The sequence below is a fragment of the Acanthisitta chloris genome, unplaced genomic scaffold (assembly GCF_000695815.1).
Source record: "Acanthisitta chloris isolate BGI_N310 unplaced genomic scaffold, ASM69581v1 scaffold12285, whole genome shotgun sequence".
Lineage (NCBI taxonomy): Eukaryota > Metazoa > Chordata > Aves > Passeriformes > Acanthisittidae > Acanthisitta > Acanthisitta chloris.
This window is the reverse complement of record NW_008674416.1, coordinates 80,907-98,394: the sequence shown is the minus strand read 5'-3', so window position 1 is coordinate 98,394 and position 17,488 is coordinate 80,907. Positions and strand designations below refer to the sequence as shown.

Below are 17,488 nucleotides of genomic sequence, written 5' to 3'. Positions count from 1 at the left end.
GCCCCCCCAGCCTCTCCTGCTGCTCCGGCCCCTTCCCAGCTCCGTTCCCTTCCCTGGACACCTCCAGCCCCTCCATGTCCTTCTTGTGAGGGCCCAGGGCTGCCCCAGGGCTGGAGGTGCCTCAGCAGTGCCAGCACAGGGACAGGCACTGCCCTGGGGCTGTGCCCACACCAGAGCTGCTACAAGCAGGGGCCATTGGCCTCTTGCCCACCTGGGCACACCTGGGCTCATGTCCAGTTGCTGCCACAGCACCCCGAGAGCCTTTCCCAGCCTTCCAGGCCCTCTGCCCTCAGCCTGGAGTGTTCCATGGGATTGTCACAACCCAAGGGCAGGACCAGCACATGGCCTTGTTGAACCTCACACCGTTGGTCTTCGCATATGAGATCCAGCTGGTCCAGATCCCTCTGCAGAGCCTTCCTGCACTCCAGCACATCAATACTTCCACCTAAATTAGTGCTGCCTGTGAACTGACTGAGGGTGCACTTGATTTTGCCACCCAGATCATCAGCAAAGATACTGACCAGGGCTGGGCCCAACACTGAGCCCTGGGGAACCCCAGCACTGACTGGGGTCTAGAAGGTAAGGAAACAGAAGCACCCGTAGGGATGGAGGCCAGGACTCCACCACATCCCACAGCTGATCAAATAAGGGATGCTCTAGATTTCAGAATCAAGTCCTACCAGCCATCTCCATGGGTTTGAACACAGGCTGCGAGTCGAAGCACAGGTCTCTCTCATCTGTCGACCAGGACTCTTTGCGATCGAGATATTCTTTGTAAGACAGCTTTTCATCCATGATTGCTCCTGGGAATACTGAAATGAAAGAAGAAAATGACATAGTCAAAAGCAAAACATGAAAACATTTTATATAGATTATTGCATGATGATACATTCTGACGCCAACAGGCAACAGGAACTGGGAGTCAAACCATAGACTGTAATATTCATTTTTTACTTCATATTATACTTCAAATATAAGAAACAGAATAATGGGAATTTCTGTGTCTTGATACACATGGAAGATGAAGAATGGATTTGCTGTCCCAGTTTAAATGCTGGACAGGTCACACTTGCTCCTCAAACTCATCTTTAGGGAGATAAGAGCTAGCACCCTGAGAGCTTCCACATCTGGAAATACAGAAATGCTGAACACAACTTGCTCATCAGGTCACAGCAGGGCAAGGAGAAAGCAAAGCCCCTTCTGTTCCTGCTCAGGCATCGATTCACATACCCCAAATCTGACCATATTTACACAGAAACATCAGTACCCCCACAGACACCCAGTGCCCACAGGATGCGCTTACTCTCTGTTTCACTGGGACGACAAAGTGCAAATCATTAAAGTGAATAACTTGTCCCCAAATATCTCAATGGCCTCTATTTGTGGATCTTTATATTTCACCTTTAAGCCTGATCTTCCCCTGGATTGCAATAAACTCAATTCTGTGAACACACGAACACATCAGCACCTGATGGTTTATATCCGACCAAGGAAAATATTTATCTTCCTTTGGTGGCCCATCTTGAAAACAACTCCACTAAGATGAAGAGCCTTCAGCAACTGGAGATGCTATACAGTGATGGATTTTATTTCCAAAGCCTTTGCAGGCACCTACCACAGCCTACAGATGTCCCACAAAAACCCACAAGGAAATCAAGCAGGAATCAGAATACGTAAAACTATTTAAAGAGGGTTTGTCACAAGGAATATTAAAAATATGAAGATCAGCTTTTCCTAAGCTTTTCCTTCCATCCCTGGAAGTTTTCCAGACCAGGCTGGACGGGGCTTGGAGCAACTTGGGCTAGTGGAAGGTGTCCCTGCCCATGGCAGGGGGGCTGGAATGTGATGATCCTTAAGGTCCTTCCAACCCAAACCATTCTAGGATTATATTATATGACTCTGTTTTTAACACTTCAACTTTAAGTCACCAATAGACACAAAAAAGCAGCATCTTGTGGTAATGGCAGGATTGAAACAAGCACTAAGGCATAAATGAAGCTCCCTGTGTAAATAAGATCTGGATCACTATGTCCAGCACTCAAATGCTCACTATGAAGAAGCTGCTGTCTGTAAATTTTTATTTCCACTTAAAATTAGCACACAAAAATATCCTGAGCTTCATTTGTGTCACTAGTGGGAACTCTACTGCTGCTCCCTCATTGTGAGTCCTAAAGCTTTACATTGGACAAACACAGTGAAAAGGCTCAAAACAAATACATACACTAATGACTTTTTAGCTTAATTTTCCTTTTAAGGAAACCTGAATTTGTCAACTCTTCTATGGACAACATTAGAGTTTCAAACTGATTCCAGTTTCTTCTGGAAAGAAAGACAACAAAATTTACATCAACTCCTTCTCTCATCCCAATATTCTCCTCTTTTGCCAATACATCTCTTTGTGCTTCTAATATTTTTACCTTCACTTAAGCTAACAGTATGTGTAAGACAGGAGCTCAGGAGAGGGAACTGATAGTGTGCCTGAAAAGACATCCCTGAAGACAACTCTTAATTCAGTGCAAAACTGCAGTTAATGAAAGCAACCCCAATGCAACAGAAGAACCAGGAGGGAAGAACAAACTAAAAACATGATGCTGGTGTTTGAAAGCAACAACTGGTGCCTCTTCCTTAAGGTACCAGATAGGCAGAGAGAGCTCATAGCAAGGTAAACAGATTCACACAGACTCTAGAAATTCTTATAATAATAAAGTGATTGAGAAAGAGTAAGAGGAGAGATGGATTTGGGGCCTTCTGGGTTTGTTTTACATCATAAAATCAGGAAACAACACCAGTACAAATCAGCCAGCGGGGACAGCAATTTGCTCAGGGATTTTGCTCTTAGAGGAGCAAAAGGTGATTCCATGAAGTTAGAAATACATCAAAACCTCTGATTAACACCTAAATACTCCTTCTAATTAAACTCTGGAGCTCCAAGCCACACAGCATCCCTGGGGCCTGGAACTCTGCAAGGTCAGAGCCGTGTGACACTCCGCGCATTCCTATTTTGAGCTGTGAACAGAAATACACTTTAGCAGGGACTTCCCAGATAATCCCCAGGAAAGGCAGAAGAATTAATGAGCTTTAACTCCCTTTGAGGTGTCACATGAATGGGGTGAGACAGGGACCAGGAGAGTGGTTCTGTGTTCAGAGGGAGCAGCGATGGTGTCACCAGGTTTCAATTAACAGCAGCTCAGTGCCCTCAGGAGGAGGCAGGACATGAGCTCGACTTCCTCTCTTCCAGTGTTTGAGCTTGGGTGTCCCACAACAACAACCCGACAACAACATACTGGAAAAATGCTTTTTTCCTAGTAAAATTCAAAATATGGAGAATGCCTACTACTAGGTTGGGCACTGACACAGCACAGCGAGACAGGCACAAGCTATGTGAAGAAATATTACAGATATCCTAAGTGATATTATAGAAGGAATCATAGAATGGTTTGGGCTGGAGGTGACCTTAAAGATGACCCAGTCCCACCCCCTGCCATAGGCAGGGACACCTTCCACTAGCAGAATGTTATGCTGAAACAGAAGTTCATAATTGTAGAAGAGAATCTACATAGATTCTGATCCAACTAAACAGAAAAAAAATGCCTTAGTTTTTATCCTTATATGCACTCAGAGGGGCAGAGATTGGGAATTCAAAGTATAATTCCAGTAAACACATGATCTGCTACTACCTGGCTTCTGTGTAAACACGACCCAGAGGAAGCACTGAAAATCTGCTCGTGAATCAGTTCAATTCCGAGCCTCGATGGAGTTACTCCTACCTCCTGTGCTCCACCCTGCAGATGCTGTGACACCCTAGAGCAGTGGCATTTGGCACGGGGATGCTGCTCTTCTGCCAGTGGCTTTTAGCTATTATTCTGCTAAATGACTCCATTTGACATGGTTGACTTGGGCAGAGAGGATAGAGAAGGTTCCCAGGCCAGGCTTTCCAACAGCTCTGCTTCCTCTGTGCTAAAAGGATGGGATACAGCTGTGGGAGAAGCAGCAGGAGGGGCAACAGGTGAAGGAAACAACCCTCTGTGTCCCACGGAAAATCCAGGCTGGGCAGTGCTGGGCAAGCATAGAGTTCCAGGGGAGCTCAAAGGCTGATAATTTAAGCAGGAAATATTTTATTAAGACAGACAATGATCATTTAGCTTTCCAAAGTGCTTTGAAGATAAAGTGCCACTACATGTGTCAAGAGACATTATTATTATTTATGATTATTTGTGGTGCAGAACAGCAAGAGATTTAATTAGATTCTATTGTAAATTCTTCTAGACAGGAGCCTGTCATTTGTTTGTCTATAAAACCCTATTTAAAGAGAAAAAAAAAAAAAAAAGAGAGACACTAAAAGTTCTTGACAGTGCAAGGAAGAGGCCTCAGAGCAGCTAAAAACACTCAACAAGAACTTCTTTAAAGAAGATATTAACTGAATTTTGGATTGGACCTACACTATGGTTGCAGAGCACACACTGCTTCAGCTTCAAATATTTTAACTAAACCTGTTAGCTATAGACCACAAATACATATTGGCACATTGCCATGATTAAAGATTTCACAAGGGAAGAACAGAAAACTAGGGTCATAAAGGTAAACCAGAAGTAAAACCTCCACTTTTATCTTTATTTTAGTGGACAGGTTCTGTTCACACCTTTAAATAAAGAGGGGAACATCCCTCAAGCACACACCTGCCTGGAGAAGGAATGAGGAGGACAGTAAGGGAAATATTTACGTATAACATCAGACGAAACCAAGTTGAGCAAAACTACATTGGTATTTGCAAACCCTCAGCTGCAGCAAAGCTCCAAAAGCAAGAGCAAAGCTGATCCAGGAGAAGTTGTGAACTGCCTCTGCCAAATCCTTCGAAATCTCAACCAATGACTTGCATATTCTTCATACAATATTTTCATACCAGATGCCAATTAAAAACCCAAACCAACCATAGCTTCCCAGCAGAAATCCCAATGTAAGGAAGGATCAGTCAGTTGCTGGAGGCAGCCAAGAGGCCGGAGCCAGGTCAGGAGCAGAGACAAGGCTCCTGAGCCGGGAGCCGCCGCCCCTTCCCTGCTTCCAGCCAGAGCTGACCTTCATTATGACAGTGCCAAGGACAATGCCAGCAGAGACCAAAGATTCCTGGATCAAAATAAGCACTGGCAACCCCCCTTGCTATTCCCAAGATGTTTTTCAAGTGACTTGCCATAGAGCCTTAAAGTGGACACTTCCAACTTATTAATTGTCCCAACTCCATCTCAGTATTCAGTCCCTCCTTATCAAGGTTGGAATGTGATCTCAGGAACAGGGTCCCAAGGACTCAGGAAAGAGGATTTTTCAGTTCCAACCCCAGCCCTGCAGACCCTCCCAAATCACACATTCTGCCTCTCATCTGCAAACAAAAGACACAAAAGCCACAAAAAGGAGAGCCAAACTCTTAGGACGACCAATCCTGACAGTGCCAATTAATATGCAGCAGCAGCAGATAATGTACTCGACACCAAATGCAAATTTGACAGATCCCACAAACCTGTAAAGCAATTTTAGCAAGTATTAAAGCTCGAGGAGAGCTGAAAATCCAGTTAGGAGCGTTGATAATATAAACCAGTGTAGGATTAGAGCTTACAAAGTCTTGCTTAAAGGAAAAAACCACCATTAACAACATACTTACAAAGCAAACTTCCTTCTGACAGTAAAAATAAGGATCCCATGCAAGTAGCACCACCCCTGCACTGATCCCAGGGCAGGTTCCAGCGACAGAGTGCAGAACATTTAGCAGGGCAGCTGACAGCGTTGGTTTGTTTGTTTTATCATCTCTCTGCAGAGATCAGCAGGGTCACACCAACCAATTCAGAGCTAATCCAGACAAAACAGCTCCCCTGGCCACCTACCCCACGGGTGCTCCCACTATGGGCAGCCTGCTGGGCTCTGACCTCCGGGAGGAAACAACACCTGTACCCACTGTCACACAGGACATCACACAGGGAATGTCCAGCAAGGAGCTCTCTGCGGAGAGGATTACCATGGTAAAGCCTTTTTGCTGCAGGAGATGCTAATCTTGGTAGGTCACCAACCAGATCTCCAGCTAGAGGTTAAGTATCTTCAAAATTAATGAGTGTACAGCCATGAGAGGTCCCTCCCAGCACCAAGCCAATCAAAAAGGAAAAGAGAAGCTTAGGAGCTTCATTCCTATAGCAGATCTCAAGGAGAATTTGCCCAGATCACTGTGTTGCTCCAGTATCTTACACTGAAGCCAAGAGGCCTTGCTGGAACCACTACCCAGGAGTGATAGTTTTATCAGTTGGCAGAACAGGCCATGTCAATACATCCTCAGCAATCTCAAAGCAAACAAAAGTACACACGCACACACACACACTCACCATTCTGCAGGGTGTGGTATCTGCTACCTTTAAAAGGAGCTTTAGAATCACAGACTCCCAGAAAGGTTTGGGTTGGAAGGACCTTAAAGCTTAACTAGTTCCACCCCCTGCCATGGGAAGGGACACCACTTACTAGCCCAGGTTGCTCCATGCCCCATCCAGCCTCGCCTGGAACACTTCCAGGGATGGGGCAGCCACAGCTTCTCGGGACTTAAAAGCTCCTCTCACCCCCCCCCCGGCCAGGGGCAGGGCCCCCTTCCACTAGCCCAGGTCCAACCTCGCCTGGAACACTTCCAGGGATGGGGCAGCCACAGCTTCTCTGGCCAACCTGTGCCTCACCACCCTCATAGCCAAGAATTCCTTCCCAATATCCCACCTATCTCTTCCCTCTGACGGGGGAAGTCATTCCCCCTTGTCCTGTCCCTCCAGGTCTTTGCCCCAAGTCCTTGCAATGAGAAGCAAATTAAAATCCATCATTGAGTTGGATGGGAAGAAGAAGATCAGGAATCTATTACAGGTCCTCAGGGAACTGCAGGGCATTTCAGACAGTGCTGACAGTTCAAGAAGGATTTTATTGCTTTCCTGATGAAATTCCATGCTGTTACATAATCCAGAATGCTAAAAGAGCTCTGTGCGTACAACTGTCAGAACCAGTGTCTCCTGACTTAAGAGATGCAAAGTCAGGAACTTGAAAGTTCAACACAAGGTTCATGTTTTGCCTTTAAAAAAAATCTGCATGGAAAAAACCCTGCAGTTGTTACGAATTTCCTGTCCAGCTTTTTCCTTACTTATCCTTCCCAAAGAGACATTTCTTCAGCAGCAATTGCTTTGTCATCAATTAAAAGGCACAGAGATGCACAGAGAGCTCACATCTCCCACCCTCTGCTCTAATTGCTCCACAAGCCATGTTTGTTCTCCTGCTCCTGCTTCCCGCTGGGAATGTCAGCTGCTCAGGAAGTGAGTAATCCTTTAGTCTATCTTGGATGCTATCAGAGAAGTCTCACAGACTCCAAGAAGGCTCTGCATGGCTGCGCAGGACAGCTCCCACCATGTATCTTCTTCAGATTCCACATCTACAACCACACTCCATTGACTCCGTATTTTTTAATAACAAAGTACCTGAAGTTCTATTTTTAAACAAAAAACTCTCTAAAGACTTTTTTCCAGAGTTGGAAATATATTGGGTGTTGGGAGCTGGAGAGGGACCTTGGACAAGGGGAATGGCTTCCCAGTGCCAGAGGGCAGAGTCAGATGGGATATTGGGAATGAATTCTGGGCTGTGAGGGTGGCGAGGCACTGGCACAGATTGTCCAGAGAAGCTGTGGCTGCCCCATCCCTGGAAGTGTTCAAGGTCAGGTTGGATGGAACTTGGAGCAATCTGGGTTAGTGGAAGGTATCCCTGCTTGGGCTTTTTGTTTGTTTCTTCCCAGCTGAGATTTTGGAGAGCTGAATGATACAACTAAGACAGATTACCTGTTTCACTTGAGGCTCCTTCCTAAAGCCATGGACCTTCTGCATGTCCTTGGCAGTGAATATTGCAATCCACAGCCATGCAAACCCCCTACAAACCTGTTCAACAGGCACAGCACAAGATGCAGATGATATAAAAGAACATCTGTATGTATGGAAACCACAGAGTAATAATGCCAAGACTGAGTCAGCTGAATCCCTCACCTGTTCCCTGGCCTTGGATCCAGCCTCATAACTAAGGAGAAGAATGTACAAGAGGGTTTGGACATCGTGACCAGGCTGCCTTGCCTACAATATGTGAAGCTGAAATAAGTAAAATTCTGAGGCAGAAGACTCCTAGTGAGGGAACCAATTCCTTACAGTAGGCACACAATACTTCTCCAAACCCCAGTGTGCCAGCATGGGGGAGAGTCCCAGAGATCACAGAATCACTGAGGCTGGAAAAGATCTCCAAGACCATTGAGTCCAACCTGTGACCCATCACCACCTTGTCAACTAGACCAGAGCACTAAGTGCCACATCCAGTCATTCCTTAAGCACCTCCAGGGAAGGTGACTCCATCACTTCCCTGGACAGCCCCTTCCAATGCCTGACGACCCTTTCCATGAAGAAGTTCTTCCTGATGTCCAGCCTAAAGCTTCCCTGGCACGACTTGAGGCCATTTCCACTTGTCCTGTTGCTTGTTACTTGGGAGAATAGGCTGACCCCTACCTTGCTATGACCTCCTTTCAGGCAGTTGTAGAGTGAGGAGGTCTCTCCTGGGTCTCCTTTTCTCCAGACTAAGATATGAGGACCAGGTGGAGTCTCACCTCTTCCATGCTGCCAGCCTGGCCAGAGCTCCTTACCACAGAGATCTCACACTCATGAACACATAAGTCTGTGAGTGATGAGACAACAATCCCAAGTGACAAAATTTCTGTTTAAAATAAAGATCACCTACCCTTCCATAAGATCTCCCCCACCGAGCTGTGTTGTTTTAATGTCGTACAGAAGTCTCCTGACTTCCAGAGCAGCCTGGAAGCAGCACAGTGCATGAGGAAGGAACCCTAATGAGTTTTGGGGGGGACTACATTCCCTCCACACTCAGTACTGCCCCAAGGAGGGAAAGTGTGTTGCTTCTGCTGTCACCACAAAGCAGTGACACTGCAGTTTACAGCAGTGAGCTGTGATCCAGAGCGCTGTCATCCCTCATTCTGAGCAGGAAAAAAGCTATTTCCCCTGAAAGGGCTGTTACCAAATTTAAACAGCTTTATCCTGATTCAGGGAATGCTCCAGTTCAAATGCTCCATTAAAACTTCCTCAGTGGGGCAGAAGCCGGAGCAACATCTCAGTTGTGGCAGTTGCACACACTGAGGAGACTGACCGTGCTCCAGATTAATCCAGGGTCAGGAGAAGTTCAGGATACTTCAGAGTAGAAGCCTTGAAGAAGAGCAGAGACAGCAGAAAGGAACCAGCATAAGGATTCATTCAGCAAAGGTCAGTGCTGAGCTTAATGGTCAAACCTTTCAAACACAGAGACATGAATTGCCACCCTGGAGGGGTGTAGGAGCTTTGGTTTTCAAGGAACGCAGGTTTGGAAGTCCTTTTCCTCCAGGACAATTGAAGTACTCTTGACCAGGGACAGAGGTCTCCCTTGAACCTCTGGAGAGGTGGGGAAGGATGAGGAAACATTACCAGAGACATACTAGACCCCAGACATGCAGCCTGGGAGCTGGAAAATGAGCAGGACCTACATGTGCAGGAACACCTGGCAACAAGGATCCCTGACCTGGAGACATGTGCTGCAAGGTATCTTCCAGGTGTATAGTGACTTCATGGGGCTGAAGACCACAGGACTGGAATAGGTTGCCCAGAGAGGTTGTGCACCCCCATTCCTGGACATGTCCAAGGCCAGGTTGGATGGGGCTGGCAGCAACCTGGTCTACTGGAAAGTATCCCTGTCCATGGCAGGGGCTGGAACAAAATGGGCTTTAAAACCCCTTCCAACCCAAACCATTCTGAGATCTTTACGGTCCCTTCCAACTCAAACCATTCCATGATTCTATGTCTGGAGGAAGAGGCCCAGGAATAACCTCCTGTCCAGCTGAGGTGACGGGCCAGTCTGTGGGACATGTTACAGAGAACACCGAGCTGCAGCCTGGACTGATACCAACAACTAAAGAAGGTTTGGGTCACCATAAACACAGAGGAGCAGCTAAAGCATGAGCTTCTGCCGGTCTGCACGTAGGACTGGGACTTGCAAAGCACAGTGCCCCCCATCCCCAGGAAATCCAAGAGCCAGGGAGTGGATTTAGGAAAATACTTGAGGTATAAAAGGCCAGTAAAATTCTTCAATGAAAACAACCCCCACCTCCCATCTGAGGATGATTTGGTAACTCCTGGTGAGGAACTCCAACCTTCTCTAAGCTTCATCCTTCTGCACTGAGAACAGACCACATTTAACCAGACTATCACAAAAAATAAACCTGCAAATTTCTCTTCAGCTAGACACAAATTGTTTCTTTAGTTCTAAGATCCTAAGGCAACACAGGATTTCTTCTCACCCCACGCCCAAACCACACAAACCAACCAATTTCTGTTGCCTTTGTGAGAAATGTTTATATTCGGGAGATCTTCTCAAGATCAGTTAGACACCACACATTCCCCACGTCCCCAGACTGTCTCCCATTTGCCTGCCTGACAGACACGGGGCAGAGCTGCCCAGCCAAGTCATCCCTGAGAGCAACTGGAGCAGAATAACTGCCTCTACCTCCTTACACACGTCGCTCCTGTGAGGATGCAGCTCGGCTGAGCCGCAGTTCAGCACTGATCTGCTCCAAATAAATCCCAAATCCTCTCCTGACAACCTCCAAGTGCTGAATTCTTTTTTTAAATGTAATCAGGGCCAGAGAAGAAAACATAAATAAACAAAAGCACTTACAGTCTCTGCTGAATGATCACAAGCTCCAAGTGTGTTCCTTTGAAAGTCAATATTTACAAACAGGATAGAAGAACGAGGTCCACACACCTTGTGTAAAGTGCCCAGCTAACCACTTGATCCGCTAACATGCACATTTCAAGAGCTATTTCTCCAGCTGAGGAGGGCACAAACCTGCCTGACTCTTCTCAACACTTAGAGCAAGTAAATGACATTAAAAAAGATCCTTACTCATACCTACACCTCATCTGCTGCCTCAAAGAGAAGCAGCTTGGAAGACTGTTTATCACTCCAGATGGTTCCAAGCTGGTTATTTCAACGCTTGCTCTAATATCTTTTCATTAAATATGTTGCAAATTCATAACGGTTCCCATCTCCAACCCAGGTGTGCTGCTTGCCCTGTTCATTACCTGGGACCTTCCACCCACACCCTGTGAGCTCAGGAAGGTGCCAATGGGTCAGAGCTGATCCTGCTGGTGCTCTGGCATGTGGAAAGACCATCTAGGCCTGTGTGACAATTATTATCAGCAAATTATAAACCCCAGAACTAAAGCAGACAAGGATCTGAACCCTGCAGCCCTTTTTTGCACCATTCTATTCACCATTTCCATTTCTTTCAACCTTCTCGTATGTCTAACAAATTATAAATCCTCTTTGACTCCTGCACTTCAGTACTTGTAAATCATTATGCACCATAATCCGGGGAGGTTTTAAATCTCTCCAGCTGTAAATTCTAGCTTCCATTTTTATTAATTTCCTCCTTTTTTCCAGATTCTTTAAAGCATCATAGCCACGTTGGTAATGGTCTACAAACATCTTGTGTATCCATATGAATCATTTGCCTTAGTTTTTTAGCACTTCATCTTCCCAACAGATTTAACTCCTGAGATCCCTGGCTGCCAAGGTGAATTTAAATTCATGGCCATTTGTCCTTCCTTCTCAGGTTTTCTGTTGCCTCAAAATATGGTATTTCTTGCTTTTCAGCTTATCTCAGCTATCCTAAGTAAAGCCATGCGTTAGGGACAGCACCATCTCCCCAATTTACCCTTCTTCTGGCTAAAAACATCCCAACTATTTCTTTCAGATGTTTCTAGACTGTAAACCAACACTTCTCCCTGAGAGGAAGCCACTCTAAGGACTAAGAATGAATTATAAATATGCATGGAGTGCAGAAACTCTGAGACACTTCCCTGTAATCCACGTTCCACCACACACGGTATCACCAATTCCACCCTGGAACATCAGCGTTTGATTGCTGCTCCCACTCAAAATGCTTCTTTTCTCTTGACCTACATATTTTGGCACTTTCACTCTGCTTCACATGAGATGTAGAGGAGCCATTCAGAAGTGACAATATTTACTGTCACTCTCGGAACACATAAATACATACACATATATATATATCTGTATATACTCACATATATATATATCTGTCCTACTGCATCCCGAATCCCATCTGTGGGTGCATGGACACACAAGTTCCCATATGCTTGTGCAGAATGAGATTGTGATAATGGAAATAAGTGCTTAAAATAGAAAATTTCCCTTCAGCGTTACAGTCCTGTTTGTTTAAGGCTGCGATTGCAGCCTGTTTGCAGCCCATGTTCACACACATCGCCGTGACCTACTTTCCGCTTTCAAAATCCCATGGCAAAGGCAGAGAGCTCACATGAGGAATCAGAAGCAGTCAGGAGAAATCTCTCTGCCACGTTTGTAATAGAGTTTTATGGCCATTAATTCCAGCTAGTGTCAAACTAATGACACGAGGGACATCAAAGCATGAAGCCATTTACATAATACTAGAAGAATCTACAATTCTATCACTGTTTATTCAGGAAGCTTCTGCTTAAAGAATGAGAAGGATGATGACATGCTGTCTCTGCTCTTCTGAAATCATTCTTATTTACGGCCTTGCAGAGAGGCAGTTTTCTAGGAATTTTTAATTTCTCATTAAGGAGTTTCTGATGTTTTGCTGTGTGAAAGAAACGCTGCCGGTACTATTTTCTCTCTGCAAAACTATCTGATAAAGTCCCTTTATTCCCGTGGACAAGCCTTGAGAGACTGAACACAGCATCTGAGGGAAGCAGCTCACCTCAAAGGCAAGGCTGCTCCAGCTGGTGTTCGCATGGGAGCTCCCACCCACACACCACGGACCCGAGATGTAAAGGAAAAAACATAAATTATTCCTCAGATCTCTGGTCTAATATTGAATTGTCTCACCTAGATGTACTTGACAGAGCCAGGGCTGAGAGCTCCAGCAGAACCCCTAATGCTCCTGCTGTTTGATGGTGACTCGACCGGACGTTTCCAGGGTTATCGGAAGACGTTGGTGGCCTGTGCAGCTCCAGCCACATGGAGAGCTGCAGTGAACACACTGCAGGGCATTGCTGCAGTCAGGGCAGACGAGTCTTGTGGGTTGTTTTCATTTGAGGAAAAATACAACAGTGCACACAAAGTTTGACCTTGAAACTCAGCCTGGTGACTGTGTCACACCACAGCTGTCCCGCACTCCATAGAGGGAGGCAAAGGTGCAGTGGGTGTCTGTGTGCACTGCCTGGAAAGCACATTTGAAGGCTGCAAGAGTGTTGTACATAGCTAGGCGATAGGTTACTCCCAAGTAGCAAGGGAAAAAATCCTCAATCGCCCCCCAAAGTCTCTTTGGGGTTATGGCTTGAAATGCAAAATTGGAATTCACCACGAAGATGGACATCGAGACATGTTTGAATAGAATGGTAAAAAGGTTTGGGTTGGAAGGGATCTTAAGGGTCATCTTGTTCCCCCCCTGTCATGGGCAGGGACACCTTCCACTAGCCCAAGTTGCTCCAAGCCCCATCCAACCTGGCCTTAAACACTTCCATGGATGAGCCAGCCACAGCTGCTCTGGGCAACCTGTGCCAGTGCCTCACCATGCTCACAGCCAGGAATTTCTTCCCAATATCCCATCTAAATCTCCACTTTTCCAGTTTGAAGCCATTCCCCTTTGTCCTGTCCCTCCAGACCCTTGTACTAAGTCCCTTTCCAACTCTCTTGGAGCCCCTTTAGGCACTCTTAAATCTGCTCTTGCTCTGGTCAAGTCTTCAAATCACTGAGATTTAATGCTGAAAGATCCTTTCTCAGCAACCTGAGCAGGACTGCAGATACTCCTGAGACAGAAAAGCAGCACAGGTGTCAGGAGGCAAAATACTGACGCAACCCCTGCAAGCAGCTCTTCTAAAATAAACACCAAAACCACAACTGGCAGTTGTGTCTTCTTTTTAACTGGAAATCTGGCCAAGTAAATCTAATCTTCCTCAACTCTCAGCTACTAAACTGGGCAAATCACCTAATTTGGATCTTCCCATGATTATTTGGTTTCCATTAATTTTGAATCTGAGACTAAGACTTTAGCAGAATACAGCACTGCACTATACTGGAAACCTCCAGTGATATACAAATAAATGCAGGTTTTTGTATCTTTTTTTTAAAAATTTTAAGCAGAGTCAGTCATTGTGGCTGTAAGACTGAGACATGGAGTCCCTAAAACCTTGCAAAACAGTTTGTCTGTGAGTGACATTTTGAAAGATAAGCTGTTTGCATCCCGGGAAAACAGAAGAATATTAACGTACAAGATGGAACATCACAGATTTTCTAGGCAAAGCTTGGGAGACTTGACATAGCTGAAAGCGAAGTATTTTTATCTGTAGCCAGAGGAAATGTTAGGGAAAGTGGAGACACAAGAAAATGACACAAAGGTAAATAAAGAGTTGGCTAAGTGACAAGTGGCAAGTCAATGTCAAAAGGGGAATTATCTTGCTGGAGGAACATAACTAGTTATTAGAGTGTGAAGATCAAGAAGCCAAAATAACTCTTGCTTAACATTTTTACTTTTAACCTTAGAAATCAAAAAGTTCTGATGAAATGAAGTTGAAAGATAAAGTCAATGAACAGTGTTAAATGCCATCCAGGAAAAAATCAGTGGGACTGAGGATCACAATGGTAGATGTGAGACAAACTTTGACATCATGAAATTCAAAGTCACACAAGGACCCAAACAGTCAACTAACAGGATTTATGCCACAAACAAGAAGTCCAAAGAGAAGCACAGGCTGAGCTTACTGATCAAACAGAGACTGAGCTATGTGATGAAGAGATGAGGGAGCCCAACATGTCAGGGATGTCTGTGAGAGGATGGAAGGCACCAATATAAGACCACAGAAAGATTTCTTCAGCACAACTCTCAGCAGCATCCCAGGATAAACAGAGCAATGACTTGGGACTGGAAGCTTACAGAACTCCAGACTGGTCTAGGCTGGAAGGAATCATAAAGATCATCCAGTCCCACTCCCTGTCATGGGCAGGGACACCTTCCAACAGACCAGGTTGCTCCATGGTCTGTAGATTACACACGTATCCAGGACAGACATGTCTTGACATGGGATCAGCTGTAAAGTACACTCCCAGGCTTGTTTGAAGGAATGACTGGAAAGAGAACAGTGCTAAGGTGGTCTCAGACTGCTCTACAGCTGGTAACCAGTGCCTAAACCTGTTGCACAACATTGGACTTCAAAGACTCTCTCACCTTGACCAAAGAAAGTCTGATCCCACCAACATCATTCCATGGTCGATCTCTGTAACAAGTCATTCTGGTACTCTCTCCCTCAACAATTCTTGTGTTCAAATGTAATTTTAGATTACTTGGGCCTGTCTTTCATAAAATCACAGACTGCCAGGTTGGGAGGGACCTCAAGGACCATCTATTCCAAGGATTTGGGTTGTCTCTGCCGTAAGCTGTGCTTGCAGCTACAGAATGCCAGCCAGTGGGATGCTGCTGGTCCATCTGACCTGGGAAAGGTGACAGTGTGACACCCCAGCACAAAAAGGATCCTGTTTTATAGGCACACTGTAATATTAAAGAAGCAGAAGCATCTTTTCTCAGAGAAAGTATTCTGGTATCACATCTCAGGACTAAACTGATTAGCTAAATTTCTATTGCCTGCATGTACTGGAGGTAGAGATCAGATGCTGCTTCTCAGCTATCAGAAACACTCTTGGACTTCAATGATCCTTGGGGTTCCTTTTCAACCCAGGATATTCTGTGATTCACAGAATCATTTAGGTTGGAAAAGACCTCCAAGACCATTGAGTCCAACCTGTGACCCATCACCACCTTGTCAACTAGACCAGAGCACTGAGTTTCTTGAACACCTCCAGGGATGGTGACTGCACCACCTCCCTGGGCAGCACATTCTAATGCCTGACAGCCCTTTCCATGGAAAAATGTCATGATTTCTACCCTGCTGACAAATTTTATTCTACAGCAGCACATTTCACCCTGGCACCAAGATAGGAGATTTAAAAGCACAGAAAAGCTGTGCACTAATTAAGGCAGAATTCATGGCATCGTATCAAGATCCCAGACACCTCTATCCCTTCTCCTCTGCCAAATCCCATTAACAGGGAATGTCACACAGCTATTACAGACTCATGACAAGCCCCACGACAATGTTCTGCTGGCAAACACTGTCACATCCCAGGTTCTGATGCTCCCATTGCCAGTTCCTGGTTGGGAAGCAAGAATCTTAATGGTTCTCCTCCCAGCCTTCCCACTAACTCACCATGTGGCAGCACCATTAATTCCAGTGCATTTTCCTCTTCGATCTGGTAAATAGCCATGATAAGCTTTAATATGCACAGAGGAAAAAAAGGACTCCAGAAGAATAAAATGTGGGGTTTGAGTCCTACAGTTATGTCTGAGGCAACCATAAACCCTCTGAAATGCAACTAAGTGCTAGATCCCCAGAAGTTCAGGAAGTACAAAGACAGTAAGTTTGGTGAGACTCTGGTTTTTCAGGAAACCACACTAACCTGAGGCCATGAAAGATGTAACTTCATAGAATCATGGAATATTCTGAGTTGGAAGGGACCCACAAGGATCATTAAAGTCCAACTCTAGGCCATGCACAGGTTCAACTTGTCACAGAAAGCTACAGAAAACTCTCTTTAAGAATACATAGGTCAAATCACTACAACACCCTGACAGGAGGTGCAGCCAGGTGCGGGTCAAGCTCTGCTCCTAGGGAACAAGGGACAGAACAAGAGGAAACAGCCTCAAGCTGTGCCAGGGGAGGTTCAGGTTGGACATCAGGAGGAATTTCTTCATGGAAAGGGCTGTCAGGCATTGGAAGGGGCTGTGAAGGGGGTGGAGTCACCATCCCTGGAAGTGTTAAAGGAACAACTGGACATGGCACTGAGTGCCCTGGTCTAGATGACAAGATGGTGATGGGTCACACGTTGGACTTGATGGTTTTGGAGGTCTTTTCCAACCTCAGTGATTGTGTGAAATACAGTGTGCTCTGGTTAAAAGGAAGAAGGGTAAATAGCATAGTAAGTTACATGACAAAACAAAATCACACATCCCTCCCAGATATTTTTTCTTGAGGGGGGTGAATTGTGTTTTGTTCATGTCCTGGAGTCTCATGTCCCTTCTGTGCCTTGCCAAGTCACTTCTAATTTCATAGGTGCCTACAGCATCAATTGTCTACAGAAACATCCACAGCCCTAAAGCTCCATGATGGCTCCCATGGGAGCTGTTAATCTTGCACCGTTTAACAGGCATTGATTAATGCCAACAGCAGATGCTGCTTCAGAAACGTCAATCCTGCCTGGTCACCTCCAGGAAGCAGCTGATTTTCCCTTTCACTGCTGTTAAAACCAAGAGACAGATCCATGGGAAGAGGCTTATCTTCAAACACCACAGAAATGA

General features: G+C 45.5%; 1 protein-coding gene across 1 annotated transcript in view; it reads right to left on the bottom strand.

Annotated features, from left to right (window-relative positions):
• LOC103802815 (microtubule-associated protein 4-like) overlaps nt 1-17,488 on the bottom strand; it is a gene marked incomplete at its 3' end in the record, with an annotated part of 108,007 nt that overhangs the window by 63,608 nt on the left and 26,911 nt on the right. The window contains exon 3 of the mRNA XM_009075345.1: nt 681-812. Within this exon, the coding sequence (XP_009073593.1) occupies nt 681-812 (132 nt within the window). The remainder of the gene's footprint in view (nt 1-680; nt 813-17,488) is intronic.